At 41.0% G+C, this 19,497-nt stretch overlaps 1 protein-coding gene and 1 non-coding gene across 2 annotated transcripts in view; one reads left to right on the top strand and one right to left on the bottom strand.

Annotated features, from left to right (window-relative positions):
* smpd3 (sphingomyelin phosphodiesterase 3) overlaps nt 1-17,481 on the top strand; it is a 50,517-nt gene extending 33,036 nt beyond the window's left edge. Inside the window, exons 5-10 of the mRNA XM_044036438.1 lie at nt 2,494-2,569; nt 7,267-7,428; nt 8,127-8,216; nt 10,549-10,612; nt 10,917-11,085; nt 12,319-17,481. Coding sequence (XP_043892373.1) covers nt 2,494-2,569; nt 7,267-7,428; nt 8,127-8,216; nt 10,549-10,612; nt 10,917-11,085; nt 12,319-12,420 — 663 coding nt within the window. The 3' untranslated portion in view covers nt 12,421-17,481. The remainder of the gene's footprint in view (nt 1-2,493; nt 2,570-7,266; nt 7,429-8,126; nt 8,217-10,548; nt 10,613-10,916; nt 11,086-12,318) is intronic.
* trnat-ugu lies at nt 11,717-11,790 on the bottom strand. The gene has a single exon. It is a non-coding gene; the product is annotated as a tRNA-Thr (tRNA).
* Nucleotides 17,482-19,497: the final 2,016 nt, after the last annotated feature.

The following is a 19,497-nucleotide window of genomic DNA, read 5'->3' as shown; positions in this document are numbered from 1 at the left end:
GACTCATGAATCCATCTAACTCTTATCCTGTCTGTAGGTCTCTACTTAACTATGTTTTCTCATCGCTCATTTTCTGCTGCTCCCTTTCACTTGTCTGACCACATGCATCATTCATTTCACTGCAGGAGCGTGTGGTTAGTCACATGGCAGAGTTGGTTGCACTGGTAGTTGCACGTTCCCATGTAGGTGCACCGGTATAATTTGCATAGTTGCAGATCTTCACAATAGGACATTTTAAATTCTCTGTCAGTTAGTACACGGCCAGCGTCTTAAAGCATTATGTAAATAGGCAGTGAAAGAGGATAAAGGTGAGGGTGAACACAATCAAAAAATAAACAAACCACAAAATCAATTTAAATTTAAATTGAAAATGGCAACAACCTTTGCTTTTCCTTCCTGCTGTCTGTGTGTCTCTGCTCCACTTAAATCACTGTCAATTTGTGGCTAATGGAGTCACTGAGACCACATTAACATGATGATCAAAAATGGTGGCATAAAAGTGGATCATTTATTTATGGGGTTCTGGCTCCTGATGGGATAGAAGTGTTGTGGGAGAGTGGAAACGTTTCTCCTTGATTTACCGTGAAACCTCTGACACAGACAGACCCACACCACTGAGCAACAACTGCAGATCCGTGCTATAAAGCTGAATTTTGACATTTCCCTGACAGCAGCCATAAGTGGTCGCTTGACCACTTCTACTGACTTGTATGGCTCTAAACCGCGTGCACAAAACGGTGTACCGACGCACACGCTGTTCTCCTGTCGGATACAAAAAATTCAGAACGACAGACTGAAAGATAAAGTGTCATTTTCATGTTTGTCAGAGGATTATTTTGAGACGGCAAGCTTTTAGAACGTCAGACGTAAAAGCCTTCATTAATTGGATCAGCGGCATGTTGAATTTCAGCTGGCAAAAGTCGACGGTCTAAATAAAAATGATGCAGTGTTACTTAGATTAAGTGGTATATTGATTGCTGACTTTCACTAAAAAAAAAAAAAAATCCCTCCTTGGTTGTGAGGATGGAGCGGCAGTACACTAAGAGCAAGGCTGCTTCAACGCTGTCTTTTAACATCGTGTACTCTGCCTTGTTATGGAGCTACTCCACCCAGACATCTGCCCACTTCAAACTAACCATCCCACAATCACTGTATCCCTTTCTCTGCAGCCCTTCACTCCTCCTCATCCACCTCCTCCACCTCCTCCTCATCATTAGTCTGCAGCCACCCACCAGCCTCTTGCCTCGCTATGTGTGTCCTCTTTCCTTGGTGCACACTGGTGCTTAAGTTCTCTGATTAAACCTTAAGTGATGCTCGTCTCATCACAGCGTTGCTCGGGCTCACTGCTCAGAAATTAAGGTCGGAAAGATGCATCGGAAAATGTACATCTCAGCGCATTCTCCGTTCATTTCGCCGCATCCAAAATACATACATTGGATAATCCTGGAGTGGTTGGTTGGAGTGTTATTGTTTACAACTGCTAATTACTCAAATATTTCTTTCTTTTTTTAATCAGTAAATTCAGAATATGTCCATGCCGGTTGTCTTGCCAGATAAGGCGTAATTTAATTGATTTAATTGACATATAGTGATAGTCTCCCTTAATCCTCAGAGCCATGTGTTTATGTCAGCCCGAGGAGAGGAAGTGGATAATAGTCTTGGACAGCAATGCAGGAGATGACTAATAAGACTGCCTGAATAAACCAATCAACTCAATCAACTGGACCATAAACTATAATTATCAGTAAAAATCAGTCATCATTTTCTGAACATGCAAGGCAGCACAGCGCACAGTCGACGGCAGGTGCTCGCTGCAATTCACCGTTCTTTAGCTGTATTACAGCCTGCAATCACATTAGTAATCAGAGAGGATTCCATTCAAATGTCCCTATAGTCACATATACAAGGTAACATGTGAATGGCTAATGGCCGGAGATCACAATGGACTTTAATAATAATCGTCAGTGTTACACTAAAGGAGTATTAGATACTTTCTCATAGATGCAGATTGTGTGCTGTCACTTACGGCGTACACACGTCAGCTTTGTGTAGTGTCATCCATCCGTCTGTCCATCTTTTACTGCTTTATCCTCCACACGAGGGTCACGGGGGACCACTGGGCCATCACAGGGCCACACACATAGACAAACAACCGCTTACACTCACACCTATGGTCAATTTAGAGTGTTCAGTTTCCCATGTTTTTGGACTGTGGGAAGGAAGCCGTAGAACCCGGAGAAAACACACACACACACACACACACACACACACACACACGGGGAGAACATGCAAACGCCATGCACAGTATAGTTTTATGTGAAAGCTATTTAAACATTTTTGATATTCAATGATATGAAACAGTAATGTCTGTGTTTGTCCCACAGGGATCAGTGGACTTTCACCTCACATGCTCTCTTGTTATGAGGGCTTTGATGTTTCTCTTTTGAACAGCCGAGTGACATTAAGTCATGTTTGTCTCTGGTTCCCCTGCAGGTTCACGTGGGCACCTCCCATCAGGAGCAAAGGGTGGTCGGATACCTCACGTGTACTCATCTTCACGCCATAGAAGGTACAGTGATCAGTAATGTTCTGCTTTTCCTCCCCTGCGCTCGCTATATAGCGAACGGCTACGACTGTGTGCTTGTTTTTGTGTGTGTGTGTGTGTGTGTGTTTAGATAGCGCTAGCTAGATAAATGGGTGAATCAAAACCACTGCATGCATCTTCCTGCTGTTCCCATGGTGACTGGTTCAAGCTGTTTCAGGCGTCACAGCCCTATTTAAAGCCCCCGGTCGATGCCTTCCTCATTTTTTACCAAAGACACGTGTCCCCTCCTTTCTCCTGCTATTCTGAGCTGCTCCTACATTTCTCACATGTCTAAATATAGCAGTGTAGGACTAAAAATACATCACACATCAAGCCTTGGGGGTTGTGAATGGTGGGGGTGGAGGAGTAGGGGCCACAGAGACCTGATTCTTTAGCTGTATACGAGAAACCTTTATCGCGAGCGTACGAGATCTATGATGCAACGCGATGTAATCAACTGCATACACTTGCCGGCCACTTCTTCAGGTATTCAAGTTCTTGTTAAGGCAAATATCTAATCAGCCAGTCACAGCACTGAAGTTTGAATGTGAGCATCAGACTGGGGCCACCCTAGCACATAGCAACAAACTCATAAAATCACCAAACACAGTTAAAAAAAACAATCGGTCAGGTGTAAGAAAACACCATCAGCAGAGAATCAGCCCGATGTGAATGTAAATAAATAAAATAAACAAACATCTGCAGCAGACATGACTCCACAGAGACCAACAATACCATTTTTGTCACGTTTACTCTGACACAGTGACACCTTCACTGATGCTTACACGTCTGATGGAATCTCACAAGTGTTTTTATACCAAGATCATTCACATAGAGATTGCAATAGCAGAGATGTACTGTATTTATTTTGGGTCCCATGACTGAACGCGGCACGTTTGTTGGTGTCAGGCGAGCTGATCTTTCAGAAACTGATCTAATAGGATACTTATGCACAACTGTCTCAGAAAAGTGAGCGGCAATCCTCTGTTAATGCCTTGTTGATGCTCGAGGTACAGTAAGAGGAGGATGACCAGTTTGGTTTGCGTCGATAGACCAAGGATTGCAGAAGACTGTATTAGGTACAAATAATACACATATTTAAAGAAGCAGTGGGTGCATTGATACTGAACTTTGTCTTATGACTGACAATGGTGAGACTAAGCACTCTCAGGCCTTACAAACACAGCCAATACATGTCATATAAAGGACAGTCTATTCAGGTTCCATCGCAACCTTCAGCTAAAAGTTTGGTACCACATGAATCCCGGTCAAGCAGCCTTTGGCTCCAGCGATCAACAGTATTGCAGACGTATTTTTACTGTTGATTTCAATAGCCATGAAATATTAAAGGCATTTTAACTCATCCTCCCTCTGAGTGCCTCAGATGTATTGCAACTTGTCGAAGCTAAATCATTGCTTTGCTCTCTTTGCCCACAGCCAATAACCAAACTGCTCGTCAGAGGCAGCGTCTAGTAAGAGTGAAGAAGTGAGGCGGACGGCCTCTTTATTACTTGAAATATTCAACATACCTACAGTTTAATGAGAAAAGCTGTGCTGGATTATTGTCTCCTGCTCCCTGTGGTCACCTACACCGTGCAGGCAAATGCATTTGTCAGTGTTGTCAGACAACCGAACAAGCATGAAATATTCACCGTATGCCATACTCGTCCATTCCTACAAAAATAGATATACTTTTGTGCTAAAATCCCTTTTTAAACGGACTATTTTTGTCTTTTTTTTGTTTTATGATGTTGAACCTGATTGCAGGGTAATTGTTATAGAAATACACCATCCACATTCATAATGATCCCTTATAAGCCTTGTTTTCACAGTAAACCATGTAAACAGTCATTTGCAGTACAAAGGAACTGAGCGGTTTTGAATTTAAAACACTGCAGAGAAAAGCAGTTTCTGAATTTCTACATAAAGTCTGATTTTTGCCTTTTTTTAAAAAAATTTAAAATAACTAATAAATGACTACGTTGGCATTTTAAATGCTTCACGCTGAAAGTTAGAGGCTCTGACGTGAAGTTGTTTACTCTGCACACACACAGTAAGTCTTAGTTTTAGAATGTCCTGTACATACTTTCCTAAAACTCAATTTTACAGGGAGAAAAGTGCTTTTTTAAGGAGAATGGCAACTGCAAGAAACTATGCTTTAACATTACTCCTGATACATCCACACTTTTGATCACTATTTATGGTGTCACTTTAAGACAATTTTAGACAAAAAAATACTTCTTCATGTATTTTAAGTATAGAAGTTTGTATTTTCTTATTTATGTTGTAAATATTTAAAGTAAATATAAGATGTTTGTGCCATGAAAAGTTTAGTAAATGATTATTATTTAATACTTCCGAGGACAGACTGTGTCCTTTAGCCGTCTGATATTCAAAACTGCATTTCCATTTCATTTCACGTCATTATTCAAACTGACATCCAATCTTGCTCAGGCGAGGAAGTGATTTTGTTTTGTTTGGCCCTGCCCCAGTCAGCAGAGAGTGGCATTTCTTTTGTGCCTCTGTCATTTTCAACACCATCATGGAAGCAGCACTTGGAGCGGTGTACGCCGCTAACATTTGTCATGTTGAAGCCTGTGGCCAGTAGATTTTTTGTAGCACAGCTATATTTCCAACTCTGGTCTGATTAGGAAAACTGAACACATTCAAGAAGTGCACTGGAGGCAGGAAACAAGTGTATAAAAAATTGTGTATAAATATACATATAAAGAAAAATAATAAATATAAAAAAAAGAGATATATATACACATATATATGTGTATGTATATATATATATATATATATATATATGTGTGTGTGTTCAAGTAACAAATTGACACAATATAAGAGAGTCTTCAGTGAAACTCCACAGAATAACATTGTTCAACCTTTGGATCAATGGAGTGTATTTACAGTATAAAGTGCTTTTCTAGTAGCTCGTTCTAGGTGCAATCTGGTGTTCAGTGTCTTGTAAAGGACATTTTTGACTTGGGGACTGCAGCAGGGCATCAAACGTCAAAGCCACTCTTTGAGCTACATCCTTGTGAGTCCCAGCTCCGGAAGCAACCAATGAAAATGTCCCATAAGTGTGACCCAGTTCCAGAAGTTCTGGGTCACTTTTGGTAGAGCAATCCCTCTGACTCCCACTTTTATGTACAGATTTCAAATATATTCAAATGTGTATTTTCTATTGCACTAATTGTGGTCTAAAACTGGGCCACACTGGATGTGGAAGCACTGCAAAACACACATTATTAAAGCACCACAATGTCCAAAGCCTGTCCACACTTGGAGACACTGCTTATCTCTCTTGTGATAAAGGACAAATGTGTGAATACTTTTGTCTACTAAATACTAAATTGAATATTCACGTTTGACATTATGTCGAGGACAGTGTTACTTTGGTGTTCTGTCGCTGCATTCACTTTTTGTTTTCGTCACAAATGAACACACAGTTTACACACACAGAGCCAAGATGAAAGACGCGTGCACATACACACACACTCTTTATTCACATAGGTAACTGTACAGCAAACACGCCTCCGCAGTATCACAACAGAGAGAGGGAAAAAAAAAAGGTAACACATGACATTACGCATCTACTTGCGCCGTAGTCGAGAGCAATCAAAGCCAAAGCCACCCACTCACCCACCAATATCTTGACACCTCTTTGTTTCTCACTCTCGCTACGATTCTCTCTCACACACCTCCTCCCTCCAGACACCTCCTCCCTTCGCTCTTCACTTCCAATTTATCTGATTCTTTTCTGGCAGGAGTGGACAGAGGCAAACTTTGCCAAAGGGAAAAAAAAAAAAGAAAAAAAGTGCACTGAACGATGCACTAAAATATGATAAACATAATAAAGTAAGGGCCACACATCGTACAGTGGTTCACACTGTTGCCTTGCAGCCAATAAGACCTGGGTTCGCGACCCAGTCCGTTCAAAAACATGCAGTTGTGATGAAACGGCAGCTGAAGACAAGGAAAGAAGAGTTCAAAACAGTTAAAAGAAACAGATCAAGTTACCGTTTATGAATAAGACTGAGGCCCCACATACTGTTATTTCCTGTTGGCTTATACCACGGCCCATCACAAGTCAGTAATGAATATGTGCTGTTTTGCCTTTATGGTAGCAATTTCTTTAGCAAGATGATGGAACTGCAAATGTTATGGTGTTATAAGTGAATAAATAAACAAACAAGAACTATGGATTTATTTCTAAGTATAATAGAAACATTGCCAGATAAGATTGAGGGGCTTGCTCCAATTCTGTCATTTAATATCGTCCCACAAAAACATCAAACAGACAAAACCTCCTGTGTTCATAAGCTTCAGTGTGAACGATATTCAAAATAATTGTATAGTGTAAATGTACAGTTTAATTGTCCAGTACTCAAACAATAATAATTCAAATCAGGGCACTAATTAAAAAGATGACATATGTCTTTATAATTTGACTTATATTATATTGTGTCCTATATTGAAATATTATATTATCATGTATCAGATGCTTATTTCACCATTTTTCTTAAACTGCTCCTCCATTACTTTCTTCCCTTTAGATCATTTTAGGTGACTTTGACTTTCAGCCAAGCATTTTACATGAATTTCTGTCTCCCCCCCTCCTCCTTTCTCCCTGCCTCCTCCCTTCCTTTACTACACGCACATGGGCCATTTATCAGGTGACGCTGCCGTACGCTGTGAGCAGCTGGACCTGTTGCTCCGGTGGGGAGCCGAGTTTCGTCAGTCTTCGTCCCAAATGCCTGAAGGCGAGAAGGTGCTGGAGGACCTGGTGGCCTTTGATGTCATCCTGGGAGATCTCAACTTTGATAACTGCTCCTCGGGTATGTGGGTCAGACAAGGATATTCTCTTCTATTCTGTTCACGCGCCGAACACATGGAGGCTTCGCATTTCATCATCGTCTCTGCAATGTACAATATCAATCATTAGATCCAGTCTCAGACCACCCACAGGCTTTCCACAGTGGGAAATAATGAAATATGAATATGTGTTGTTATCGGTAAAAAGCTTGAAATACAGAGCTGCAAATAAATCTATTTATTTATGGTAAATCAATTATTAAATAAATCACAAGCTATTCTCCGTGAGTGGGTTTTTAGGTTGGTTTGCTCCTCCATACCAAAGAATCCAGAAATGGAGTGAGTATCTTTAGTCTGTTGACAAAACAAAACATTTGAGGATATCATCGCGTTGAGGTTTATAAATACCGACTGATGTATTTCACCATCTTCATTTAACATTTCAAGAGCCAAACAACTGATTGATTCACAAAGAAAACAATCACAACATTAATTAATGATGGACATTGGTAAAATGAAATAATGTAATTTTGCAACTTCCACGTTAAAATCCCGCACCATGGTGACATTAATTGCTTATCCCTACTTTAAACATCGCAGAATCAATGCAGTTGATTCACAGTTACATAAGAAGTCACCATTCTTCCTTTTTCTTTAATCTCTAAAAATGTTTGATGTGAATGCATTCTGTGTTCTGATGTGCTTTTATATTTTTTTCCAGAGGACAAGCTGGAGCAGCAGCATGCACTTTTTACTCAGTACAAGGATCCGTGTCGCCAGGGGCCAGGGGAGGATAAACTGTGGGCTCTGGGTAATCACACACGCACACACACACACACACACACATATACGTACATCCATATATGTTCTATAGGGACACAGTCTGGCGTCGCACATCGCTGTAGATCCTCAAGCACATAAACATGCGTTCACGCATGAAAATCCTTAAGCAAATATGTATTACTGCATTATGACAAGCCCGTTAAAGCTATAGCCTCTGTGTGGCTAAATCAGGATTCACCTTCTGTGAGGGTGATGACACACACACACACACACACACACACACACACACAGTACAACGTGCCGATACATGGGCCTTAGTGATGTAAAGACTGGAGGGTTTTGGTCTGGATTATTTAGGCCACTGGTATTTTAGGCACCAGTGTGGGCAGGAGAGAGTGAAAGGGTTCATTTAGAGGAAGGCTTGTTTATACGGGCACCGACGTTTTGCCACCCTGTCACTTTTACAGGAGGAGAAAAGAGGGAGAGCAGAGAAAGAATAGAACAATAATACACAAGTCAAAGAAAAAGGAAGGTGATGTTTATTCAAAGAAGATCACGCATAAATGAAACACAATAACCAGCCAAATAAGATGAGCAGCGAGCCGCGCTGCCAGCTATTCAGATTTACTGACAATGCTGACGATTTTGTGAAAATGTGCTGAGGCTTGCATGCAGCTCCAGGAACATTCCGGCGACGCCACCCTGCCTGCCAAATGCACACAAAACCTACAGAGTTCAGGCTGCATTTAAATCACTGGCAAAGCAGAGTCCATCTGATCCAAAGTCTCACGACCGAAGATCAAAAAAAAATACTAAGTACTCATTGGTAATCGACAACAACAATCTTTACATTTCTCGTTTGAGGGTGCGTTCAAGTTCTCGTTTGATGGCAAACGTCAACCACGAACCCAGAAACCCCGACATATACAGTTTACTGTGGCATTCCGTGTATTTTAGGAGACGTGGGGTGGATCGGTGTGAATGAACATTCATCTTCTTCCCCAGACGTACACTACAGATGTCAGAATTTATGAGGACAGAGAAATTGGGCTCTTTTTTTTTTTTTACCACTTAAAAGAGGCCGTCTTGTGTTTATCTACTTTTTCCCAGATGAGCTGAAGGTAGCGCGGCAGACAGACAGGCAGCAGCCACTGCCAGAGTGTGAGACTCGGCATCTTTGTCATCTTAAACTTGTACCGAAAAATAAATAATAAAAATACCAGCTGAAACATCACACGCCTACTTTGAATAAGAGCTGCCAAATGTCAATTGACTGGAGTCTCTCTGGAGTGCTGCTCTTTCCATGTGGAGCTCTTTAAACACATCGGCCTTACATCCTCACTGTCAGAAGCATCTCTGGGAGCTCATCTCTCTCTCTGACTGTCTGATATCAGCAGCTGATGACAGTGAATCGTGGTCTGCAGACTGTAGAGGTGAAAGTCTGCGCTCTCCGGCCTCTGAATGAAGACGTCTGAGGCCAGAAGAGCAGATCCCTAACCCACCACTTTCACACTTTTCACACAGCTTCTGCTTTTTGTTTTCTTTCCCTTTTTTTTTTACGCGAAGTGCCCTATGACTCGGTGGCCTCTATGGACCGATGGCCTCGAAACTTCATACGTGACACATGAGACCGACCACCGAACACGTCTACGGACACAAACTTGTACCAACAGGAAGTCGGCCGTTTTAAATTTAGCTGCCATTTCGCCACAAAACAGGAAGTGCCCTATAACTTCGCCCTACATTGACCGATTGCCTCCAAACGTCATACGTGACACAACAGACCGACACTGAACATGTATATGTTATTATTTCTAATAACATTATTATTTATTATTATTTCTGTTGAGTGAGGGAGACATTGAGGTCAGGGAACTTGCGTGGGGACACTTGCATGGGGACGCAAGGGCCCTATCATGACTGCGCTCAGTCCTAGTACTTCATAAATCAGCATAGAAAACAGGTTGTCAAGGTTGCACCTCATTAGCCACAGAGTACATCATGTTGTCAGTACATGTTGTTTATTTATTTTATGCTGCATTCTCTTAAATCAACTAAATAAGTTGCACTCATGTATGTGTTTAAGAAGTGTCTAGAATAGGTTCATTTTAATAATAAAAAGATGACACCGTTTAGAAAATTCTATTGTTTCACGGGGACATCAATATCATCAGAAAACCATAAATAAAAGATGGAAAACATAGCTCATGGACTGGACTATGTTGATGCCAAGAATGCAGTCATTTTTCCAATAATATTTCATTTGACATAAAGTAGTGGCATTTTGTATGAATTGGGTGTCTCTTCTGTCAGGAGACACTGAAATGAAAGGAAAAAAATGATGTTTGATATCAACACAGGTACTTTACTGGATCCCAGTGGCCTTTATGATGACGAGGTCAGCTCCCCTGAAAGTTTACAAAAGTGAGTACAATACACGTCTGTTTTGTTTTCACTCAGGAAAAATAACATTGCGTTGTATTAAGACAGGATTATGCCAATGTCTTGGAGGAAATGATTAAGTTATTGTGTCAGGTACACTGACTAACTTTCACTGCACTCCATGGTTTGAAATTCTAAAGACTCACTCATTTGGTCTCCATGTTGTTTCATGTTTTCCGTGTTTGGATGTTTATGGCTTCATGCACTGTCCTTATGTGTTGTCTTTGTCTGTATTTCTCTCCAAACGTCACTGACTTATCCTCACGCCGCACCATGTGTCTGCCAGAGTGATGGAGAACGAGGAAGGGAGGAAGGAGTACGTGGTGTTTCCTCCCAGTAAGAGCCAATGTCCTGCCAGCAGTCAGAAGGGAAGGAAAATCCCACTCAAGGGCAACGGGCGCCGCATTGATTACATCCTCTACAGCGACGAGGGCCTGCAGCAGGACTGGAAACTGGTATGGTTTTACTTCAGCTGGGAAAGCTGGCAAAATGAAGTCTTTATAATTAACAATTAATGGTCCAAAGACCATAAATTATGTAATTTGCAGCTTAAAACAAACAATATCACTTCACATGCCACCTTAATTACACTGGAATAAGTGTGTCCCTTTTTCCAGCACATTAACTCCAAAGACAAAACATTTACTAAAGTATCATGTCACTTTGTGATGACACAAAGTGTGTCGTCGACTGATCAGCTGAAGACACACACTTATTAAAGGTGTCAGTGCCTATCAGAGCGCAAACCTTGTAACATCTCCCTGAACAGCACGATGCACAGCTGGATGTTTCTGTTCCCCTCAACGCACAGGAAAATGTTCCGCTTGTTCAAAGGATTACAATCAAATGAAAAACCCAAAGGAAAACAATGACATGCAACAACGGCGACTGGGGAGATAAGTAAAAGGGGGACGATCTTTTCTCTTTCTCACTCCCTGTGCCACTCACACCACTGCTATGTGACGCCACCTAGTGTCAGAATGTAGCAACTGTCATTGAACAAAAAGACCATAGGTGTAATATCTCACTTGAATGCAATGATGTGCCTGCGTGCCTTACTTTAGAAGTCAAAGGACTGTTTCCCAATGGTACTGCTGGGATTTGAACCCAGGATCTCCTGTTTACAAGACAGGCACTTTGACCAGCTAAGCCACAGCACCTTCTGTCAGGAGATCATGAGATGTTTCTGTCTTCTCTTCATAAACCACTCTGACGAGTACAACAGAATGAATTACTGTTTCTGCCTACAGAGGGCACTGCTGCCCAGAAGGATGGCTTTCATTAAAGACACTGATGCACATGTGTGTGTGTGTGTGTGTCCAGGTATTACTAATGTTGTGGGGACCTAAACCTGTTTACACAGTCACATTATGAGGACTTGTCCTCCTTGTGGGGACAAAAAGCAAGTCCCCATAACGTAAATTACTACATTTTAAGGTGAAGATATGTTTTAAGGTTAGGTTAGGGTTAGGGTTAGGATTAGGATTAGGCCAGTAGTAATTGTGGTTAAGGTTAGAGTAAGTCTCCAAGAAATGAATGTAAGTCAATGCAATGTCCCCGCAAGTCATGAATGTCGAACATGTGTGTGCGTGCGTGCGTGTGTGTGTGTGTGTGTGTGTGTGTGTGCGCGCACGCGCCACTTCCACTGATGGTTTGATAACAGTGGTTCTTTTTTCTGCCCCCTACAGGACATTGAGGACTTCAGCTTTGTCACCCAGTTGGCCGGCCTCACTGACCACCTGTCTGTGGCCATGCGATTGGCTGTTTCCACTGGGGAAGAGGAGCCTTAGACTGACCATCCGAGTTAGTTTTTATTTTTGTTGTTGTTGGGTTTTTTTTAAATACTGCCATGGAGGAACGACAAGTGATCTATAGGCGAGGAAAGGATCGAGAGAGTTTACAAATATGGAGGCTCTTATGAGGGGAAAATGCAGGTCTGCGAGGGACAGTGTGATGGAGAAATGAAAGAGTGGAGGAGTGCTCAGCGGATGAATGGATGTTCAGTAGGTAGATGAGAGCAACAGCAGAGATGCTCTTTAAAAAAAGAGAAACTCTGGGATGGAAAAGAGCAGGGAATTCAGAGCCAGAGAGATATTCTTACACACACACACACACACACACTTACTCCGTTCCCCGTCCCCTACACTCTCTCTTGAATACAGAGACTTTTATTTACCGTGAATTGTTTCATGTAGCCATTTTACACACACACACACACCTTTATTGGATCTGTTTTAGCTGTAGTGTAAGTATGATGACTTTACCTTCAGGGACTGTTGGATCCTCCTTCTTTAGTGACTGTGTTAAAAGAAAAAAGTGAAAGAAAGAATACATAATGGAAGTGATAAGAATGAAATGTACAGCTGCTGACCAGCCTTTACACTGCACATCTGTGTCCCTGTGTTCTGCTGTCAGTCATTCACCTTACGACTCCCTCGTCACTCCCAGGAACCTCGACAAGTGTCTTTTTTTCTTAAACAAATAGAACTAAAAGTAGTCTTTCTAAATTCAGAAAAACAACATGACACAATTTCTATTGCCACCACATTACTTTTTATAGTGAGTTCAACGCCTGTTTAATAATATATTGTATCTTTCTAACAAGATTTATTGTATAAAGGGATGAAGCTAAAGAAGACAATTGTTATGAAATGCTTAGAGCATGTTTTTTTTCTCGACCATGATTGGTGGAAATGTTATGGTGAAGGACATTTTTTTGTCTATAAGTATGAACTGAGGATTTGCTGATGCATGAAGGAAATGGTATCAGTTTACAGCGTTAATATACCTGCTCGATATACTTGCTTGCTTGAGAATGGATGCCTGATGAGATGCATTTTGGCCTGAAACACACATTGAGTGTACACACCGGAGAAGCATTTGTGCATGTGAGACTAGATCCTGCCGATGTACCTTCACACACACACACACACACCACCACCACACCACGTGCAGAGGGTGATGTCGCTTACGTTGGCCGCACTAGGAGTTCCTCCAATCACAACCTCCACCAGAGTTATTGTCAGCTTGTGAGCAAACCGTAACGTCTATCCGGAGAGAAAACCCTCACCGTGCTGTAAGTACATCTGAGTAGCCGACAACAAAAAAGCATGCAGCCCAGTGTTTGTGTGTGTGAGAGCACAAACTGTTGCCCCAGCCATTTGTGACAGCAACGACAAAACCCCCTGAAGACCCACATGCAGCACACACACACACACACCTTGTGATACATGCCGAGTTGCCTACATGGGCAAATAAACTGTTACCAACACTTAAAATGCCCTATCAGTGTTAGGTAAATATACAGAATCCATGCTGTCAATGTCACACACTAAAACTGTCCATACAGGGACATTTTTTGTTTCCCTCTACATTGCGTCAACTTAAGTTATCTCTTCCTCATGCTGCTTCTGCTGCCAGCCTGACACCAGAAATAACTAAATGTGTACGTAATACTCTGATAGCAGAGCATCTAACAGAGCTGCACTGGCCATGGAGTCTAAACTGGAACTGAAACTTTGTAAAGGGCAGAGTTTAGTCACTGTGAATGTCACGAGGCTTCTAAAGTGCAACATGTCCCCTGTTGACCCAGTGACGCCGGTGCTCACAGTATACTGTGTTAAATATGGAAGCAGGTCTAAATGTTAGGAGATGCAGGCGATTCTGATGATGCTTTTCCACTCCACAGTCCCGGCATGACTCGGCACGTTTGTTTCATTGGTGATAGTTCGATTTTTTAGTTAGAGATGCACGGCTGGCGGTTACAGCCGCGGGCACCGCACATAATCCACGGGGCGGGTGGATTGTGTGAATAAAAAAATTAAATGTGGATGAATTGCGCGAGGGTTGCAGTTCAAATAAATAAATAATTCGTAGGTTAACATAATAGTGACTAGATCTGAAATGTGCCGATACCATGTGTAACTATTCTACTGATTCAGTGCGTCGTAAGTAACTGCTTTACAAGTCACTAGTCACTTACTAGTCACATGCGTATAAAACACTGTCACAGCAGTTTCATGCATCCAAACCACGTTGTGCCGTGCCGTGCCGTGCCGTGCCGGTTGAAAAGCGCCACAACAGTTGTCTTTTAGGACAGTATAAGTTTAATTAGGTAATGTCCTTTATTCAGCAAACTACTTATCTTCAAAATGTTGGTTTTAGTCAGTTTTATATGTCTTTTATTCTATTCAACCTTTATTTATCCAGGAAAATCGCAGCAAATACAAAACACTCAACACAGTTGTAGACAAATGTACACAGTTAAAACTCAAATTAAGAAAAGAAAACAAATGAAGTTTACAAGCGGATTATGATATGATAATGATGGGTGGTGCACTGGGAACACGTGCACGTTGGTGCACACATTCATATGAAACAACTATCAAAGACAGTCTGTGTATTTACATTATAGTTTCCATTAAACTTTAACATTTAAATTCTGTTTAACTATTACTTTTTTGTCTTCATTTCTGCTACTTATTGTCTCCCACTCAAGTTAGCATGACACATAGGTACACACATCTATTGTCACTCCTTAACTGTGCACAACGAAATGGGTTCACCATATATGGACATGAGCCCGCTCTGTTTTAGCCCGATGGGACGTTTTCTTCACAAATTTAAAACATGACATGTGAACTTCTCAGGTGCTGAATGCCACTGTTACAACCTTTAAATGTGCGATGCGTGTTTTCTTTGATAAAATATGGATTACAAGTACAGTGGATGGTTTCAGATACAGTTGAATTCCCATGGCCGGTGTGGTGAAACATGTTTACAATAGTGTTTGAACTGTGTCTTGGCACCGGGAGCTTTTACAGGTGATATTTGAAACACACAGAAGTGTTTGTGTCCATTTCTTGTCTGAATACACCGTGCTGTCAGTGGGACACAATATGGACAGTAGGCTACAGTCAATGTCATTCAAGGGTATATGCATCATAATTGTCATGGGAGTGCAGCCGTGTGAATGTGTGAGTGACTTTTGTTATGCATGTAACTGTCATTTTGGGTTCAGTTTGAGTCGACAGGTCCCCTGATAATTACGAGGGTTTGTATCTGTTCATTTTTGAGTCAAACTTGACACTATTTTATTTTATTTTTTTTAATGAAGTTGAGCCCCTGTTAGATTCTTCAGGATCTGTTTACTTGTTTTATTCTTCCTGTTTATATGTCAGTAGTGAATAGTGGGTTTCTCTAAGAATATTTACTTAGGGTACATAAGTTATTGCTTGTGGGAAGGGGGGGGGAGTACAATTTTAGGAAATATAAGTTCATTTTTATAACTTTTTAAAATGCGTCTTTTGTTACACCGATTATCAATAATTCACTAATAAGTGTGGAGAAAGTTGCGGGAGAGACGAATGGTCCGAGCAGTAGCAGTACTGCCTCACTTCTGTCTGACTTCTTTTGTGAGAGGTAAAATGTGGAGGAAGTGATCCGTTTTACAATTCAGAATCTGTGTCGATACATTTTTCCCTGTGTTTTGTATTTTTGCAATTTTAATAGCAACAAGACATTCATGGCAAAGCATCTGACCGGTGGATGTAAAGGTTAAAGGTGAACTTTACAGGAGGAAACCAGAACTCAGATGTTAAGCTCCATTACTTGTCTTTTTGCTACTCGGCCTGCATTACAGATTTATTTGTTTTGTTTTGCCACTCAGAGAACAGCTCTGTGTTGGTGTCACCAATGTTACGTTATTAGAATGCCGTCTGTGAAGGTTCTTCATCACTCGGGTCGTCATGTAGGAGTGATGATATTAACACTTCTGCACTAAGTAATTAAAAGTATAGTACTCGTCTGCTATTTGATGGCACATTTCTCATTGACTGTTGATGCTGGGAGAAGTAAGTTTATGACATCATTTAGGATAAAGCACATATAAATGCTCTGTAGATCGGAGGGAAATTGCAAATCAAATTTGTTATGGGTCCATTAATACACGCTAAACATTTTTACCTTATGTGGTGTTTTTCAGACAAAATTCAGTTCAATCTGCCACAAAATATGGGTCGTGTTGTAAAACACACAGTTATGGCTCTGGAACATTTCAAATAATTACATTTCAGAGTGTCCTCCTGTGGCCATGTCCTGTCCACCAATATCAACCTCTCCCTAGTTTGGACTTTGTTGTCTTTTACACGTTATCACTTGATCTCCTGCTTTTCCTGCCGTCTTAATTGCTGTTATGGGTTGTAATAATGTTGTTTTAAAAGACATGAATGCACTCTGAAGTGAAACCAATGTGTTGTTCATCTGACACGTGTATGATTAGAACGTAGACACCAAAATAATCAGTGTATCCACATTCCTGAATGCAAAATATTTAGAAAATATGTTGACTGAAGCTTTTATGAGAGGAAAACAAAACATGACTCACTCTTCACTTATATATTATACGCAGGATGCGTGCATTGTTTTGGTGTCTTAAGTTTGACCTCTACAAATGGGACCTGTCGCTGTATTTCCTGATGCATTCTTTGAAATGTCTGGTCAACGAACTGTCCACGGAACGCACATGAAGTTCACGCCACAAAGATCGCAGGTGTTCAGGCGCAGCCGGAAACGTTTGTCGCCGCATGTACTGTAATAATGCTTCACGCTTGTCGTCTCGGCGCGCGAGGCCTCATTTCCCTCTGTGCTTTGATTTCCATGATTCTTCTGTGTTTTTTGTTTCGTTTGCCATTGGTTTTGTCTTTGAATGGGTGTGTTTCTGCGATGGGCTCGTCCTGCTTGGTCTCTGTAATGTGGCTGTAGGGGAGCAGTCGCTTTTCTCTTTCTAAGCTTCGACAACAAATTGCTTATTTTCATGCTTTTTAAAAAAACAAAGGAGTTTTCCCTCTCTATCCACGTCTTTGTGTCATTATTTCAGTACTTGGAGTTCGGGGGTTTTTCAACCCAGTCACTCGGTTTGTCTGCGAACCACAAATACTGTACACATGTATGAACCAGAATGTCTTACTGACATGTCACTACGGCCAATGAGGGTGTTGATAGTAATATCCTTGTTATCAATATGGTTAGGTGTGAGCATTTCTATCTGCTTCATTTCAAAAAGAATGCATATTAGTAGTGAAAACACACCAGAATCATATCCTCAAATCAGTATAAAATCCAAATCCACTTGGCCAGCATGGCCTTGAACTATGTTACGTCACCTTCACCCCTTTTTACATTTTAATGTGACACAGTTCTTGAGAGCCACGTCACTTTAGAAGTGTTGATATGACGATTACGAAATGATCAGTTAATGCAAACATTTCATTCTATACAGAATGTGCACCTGGTTTGTGACTTAGTTTTGTTTTATGCATCCACACACACACACACACACACACATACATGCATGGATACCGGCCTACGCCTACTGAATACTGACACCGATATTTATTCCTAAATTTGCAAATAAATCAATGTTTTGTGTAAGTTGTTCTGGGAGACCTCAAGGGTAACTTTACTGGGCTGCTGCTGCTGCTGCTGCTGCTGCTGCTGCTGCTGCTGCTGCTGCTGCTGCTGCTTCTAACAGAGATGATGTACAAAGCACTTGAACTGACCTCAAGTGAGAGGTCATTGGTGTGGAGAATGAAACAACACCACGGGGGCCTGTAGGCCGGCGTCTGGATAGGACACCGATTTCTGAGTCACAGGAATGTTCTTTGTCTTAAATAACATGAAGTGAAAGAAAGTCCTTCTGCTTTTCATGAACGGGGAAAGAAGACGAGCACATTACATTTGCATAGAGAGAAAAGCCCCCAAACTGAAACTGCAGTCAATAAATGACAAACGTAAAAATCAGTCGAGTGTAAACATGTTTAGTGTCCAGCTCATTTTCAGTACTGACAAAAAAACTCACCTTGGCAGTGAGGTTTTTTTTAAGAATCTTTAGTATGCGCTGCCAGAAAGCATCTCATCACAAAGCCAACAATTTACATTGACGCTGGGTCACATGGTTGTGTGTAATGTCAAGGAGGCGTTTACTGTTACAAACATGAAGGCGTCGTAAGTTCATCATGTATTGTAATTCAAAGAGAGCGTTTCTTAATGTTTCTGATTCAACTGTTGATTTCTTTTTCTAACATGCTTTATTACACGCCTGTACACATGTGAGACGCGGTCAGTAATGGAAACATCAGCGTCTGTTTTACTGTCACGGCAAAAACAGTGTTACCTGTGTCTATATAAAAGGCAGCAGATCACAGACGTCTGCAGCTCAGCGCCACAGATCAATATATCATATGTCAGATAATTGTGTGACTTATTACGAAAAACATCCCCGTGCCCTTTTCATGATGCATATCTCGCACCGCAGCTATCCCATCATCAAGTGCTCAACATCGAGTGTGTTTTTTAGCAGTAAAGTTCATTTTTAAAACTATTCATCTGCACATTTTGGCCTTTTCTGCCATACTCCAACTGGCACTATGTCACTGTTGATCTTCAGCTTTTCCTCCATCAGTCATCACGTTAAAAACAAAATCCTTTCCTGTCCACAGTGCAGGAATGCAGCTTTCTTATGATTATTGATTAAATTAAAATTAAAAAGTTATTTATTTTGTTTTGTTTTTTATTTTACTGAAAAGGGGAATAAAGAAAATGTTGTTTTTTTTAGGAACACAGACATTTTGGGGGGAATTTAAATCCCAGCTTAGTTTGATACATAATAAACAAAGCTTTCATCAGCTTGTGGCCTCTCCATTTTGTTTTTACAAATCATTATAAGCCCTGATCTTGAAAAATGGAATGGAAGTACCCATCCTCGTGTCAATGACATGATTGATATTACTGTGCAGTAACCCCCTTGAACAGAAGTTGTATTGAATGCAAATAAAATAACTTTTTTTTTTTTTTACCAGAGAAAATGA

The sequence above is a fragment of the Solea senegalensis genome, linkage group LG10 (genome assembly GCF_019176455.1).
Source record: "Solea senegalensis isolate Sse05_10M linkage group LG10, IFAPA_SoseM_1, whole genome shotgun sequence".
NCBI classification, from domain to species: Eukaryota; Metazoa; Chordata; class Actinopteri; order Pleuronectiformes; family Soleidae; genus Solea; species Solea senegalensis.
Note: the sequence above shows the minus strand (reverse complement) of the source record. Positions and strands in the feature narration are given on the sequence as shown.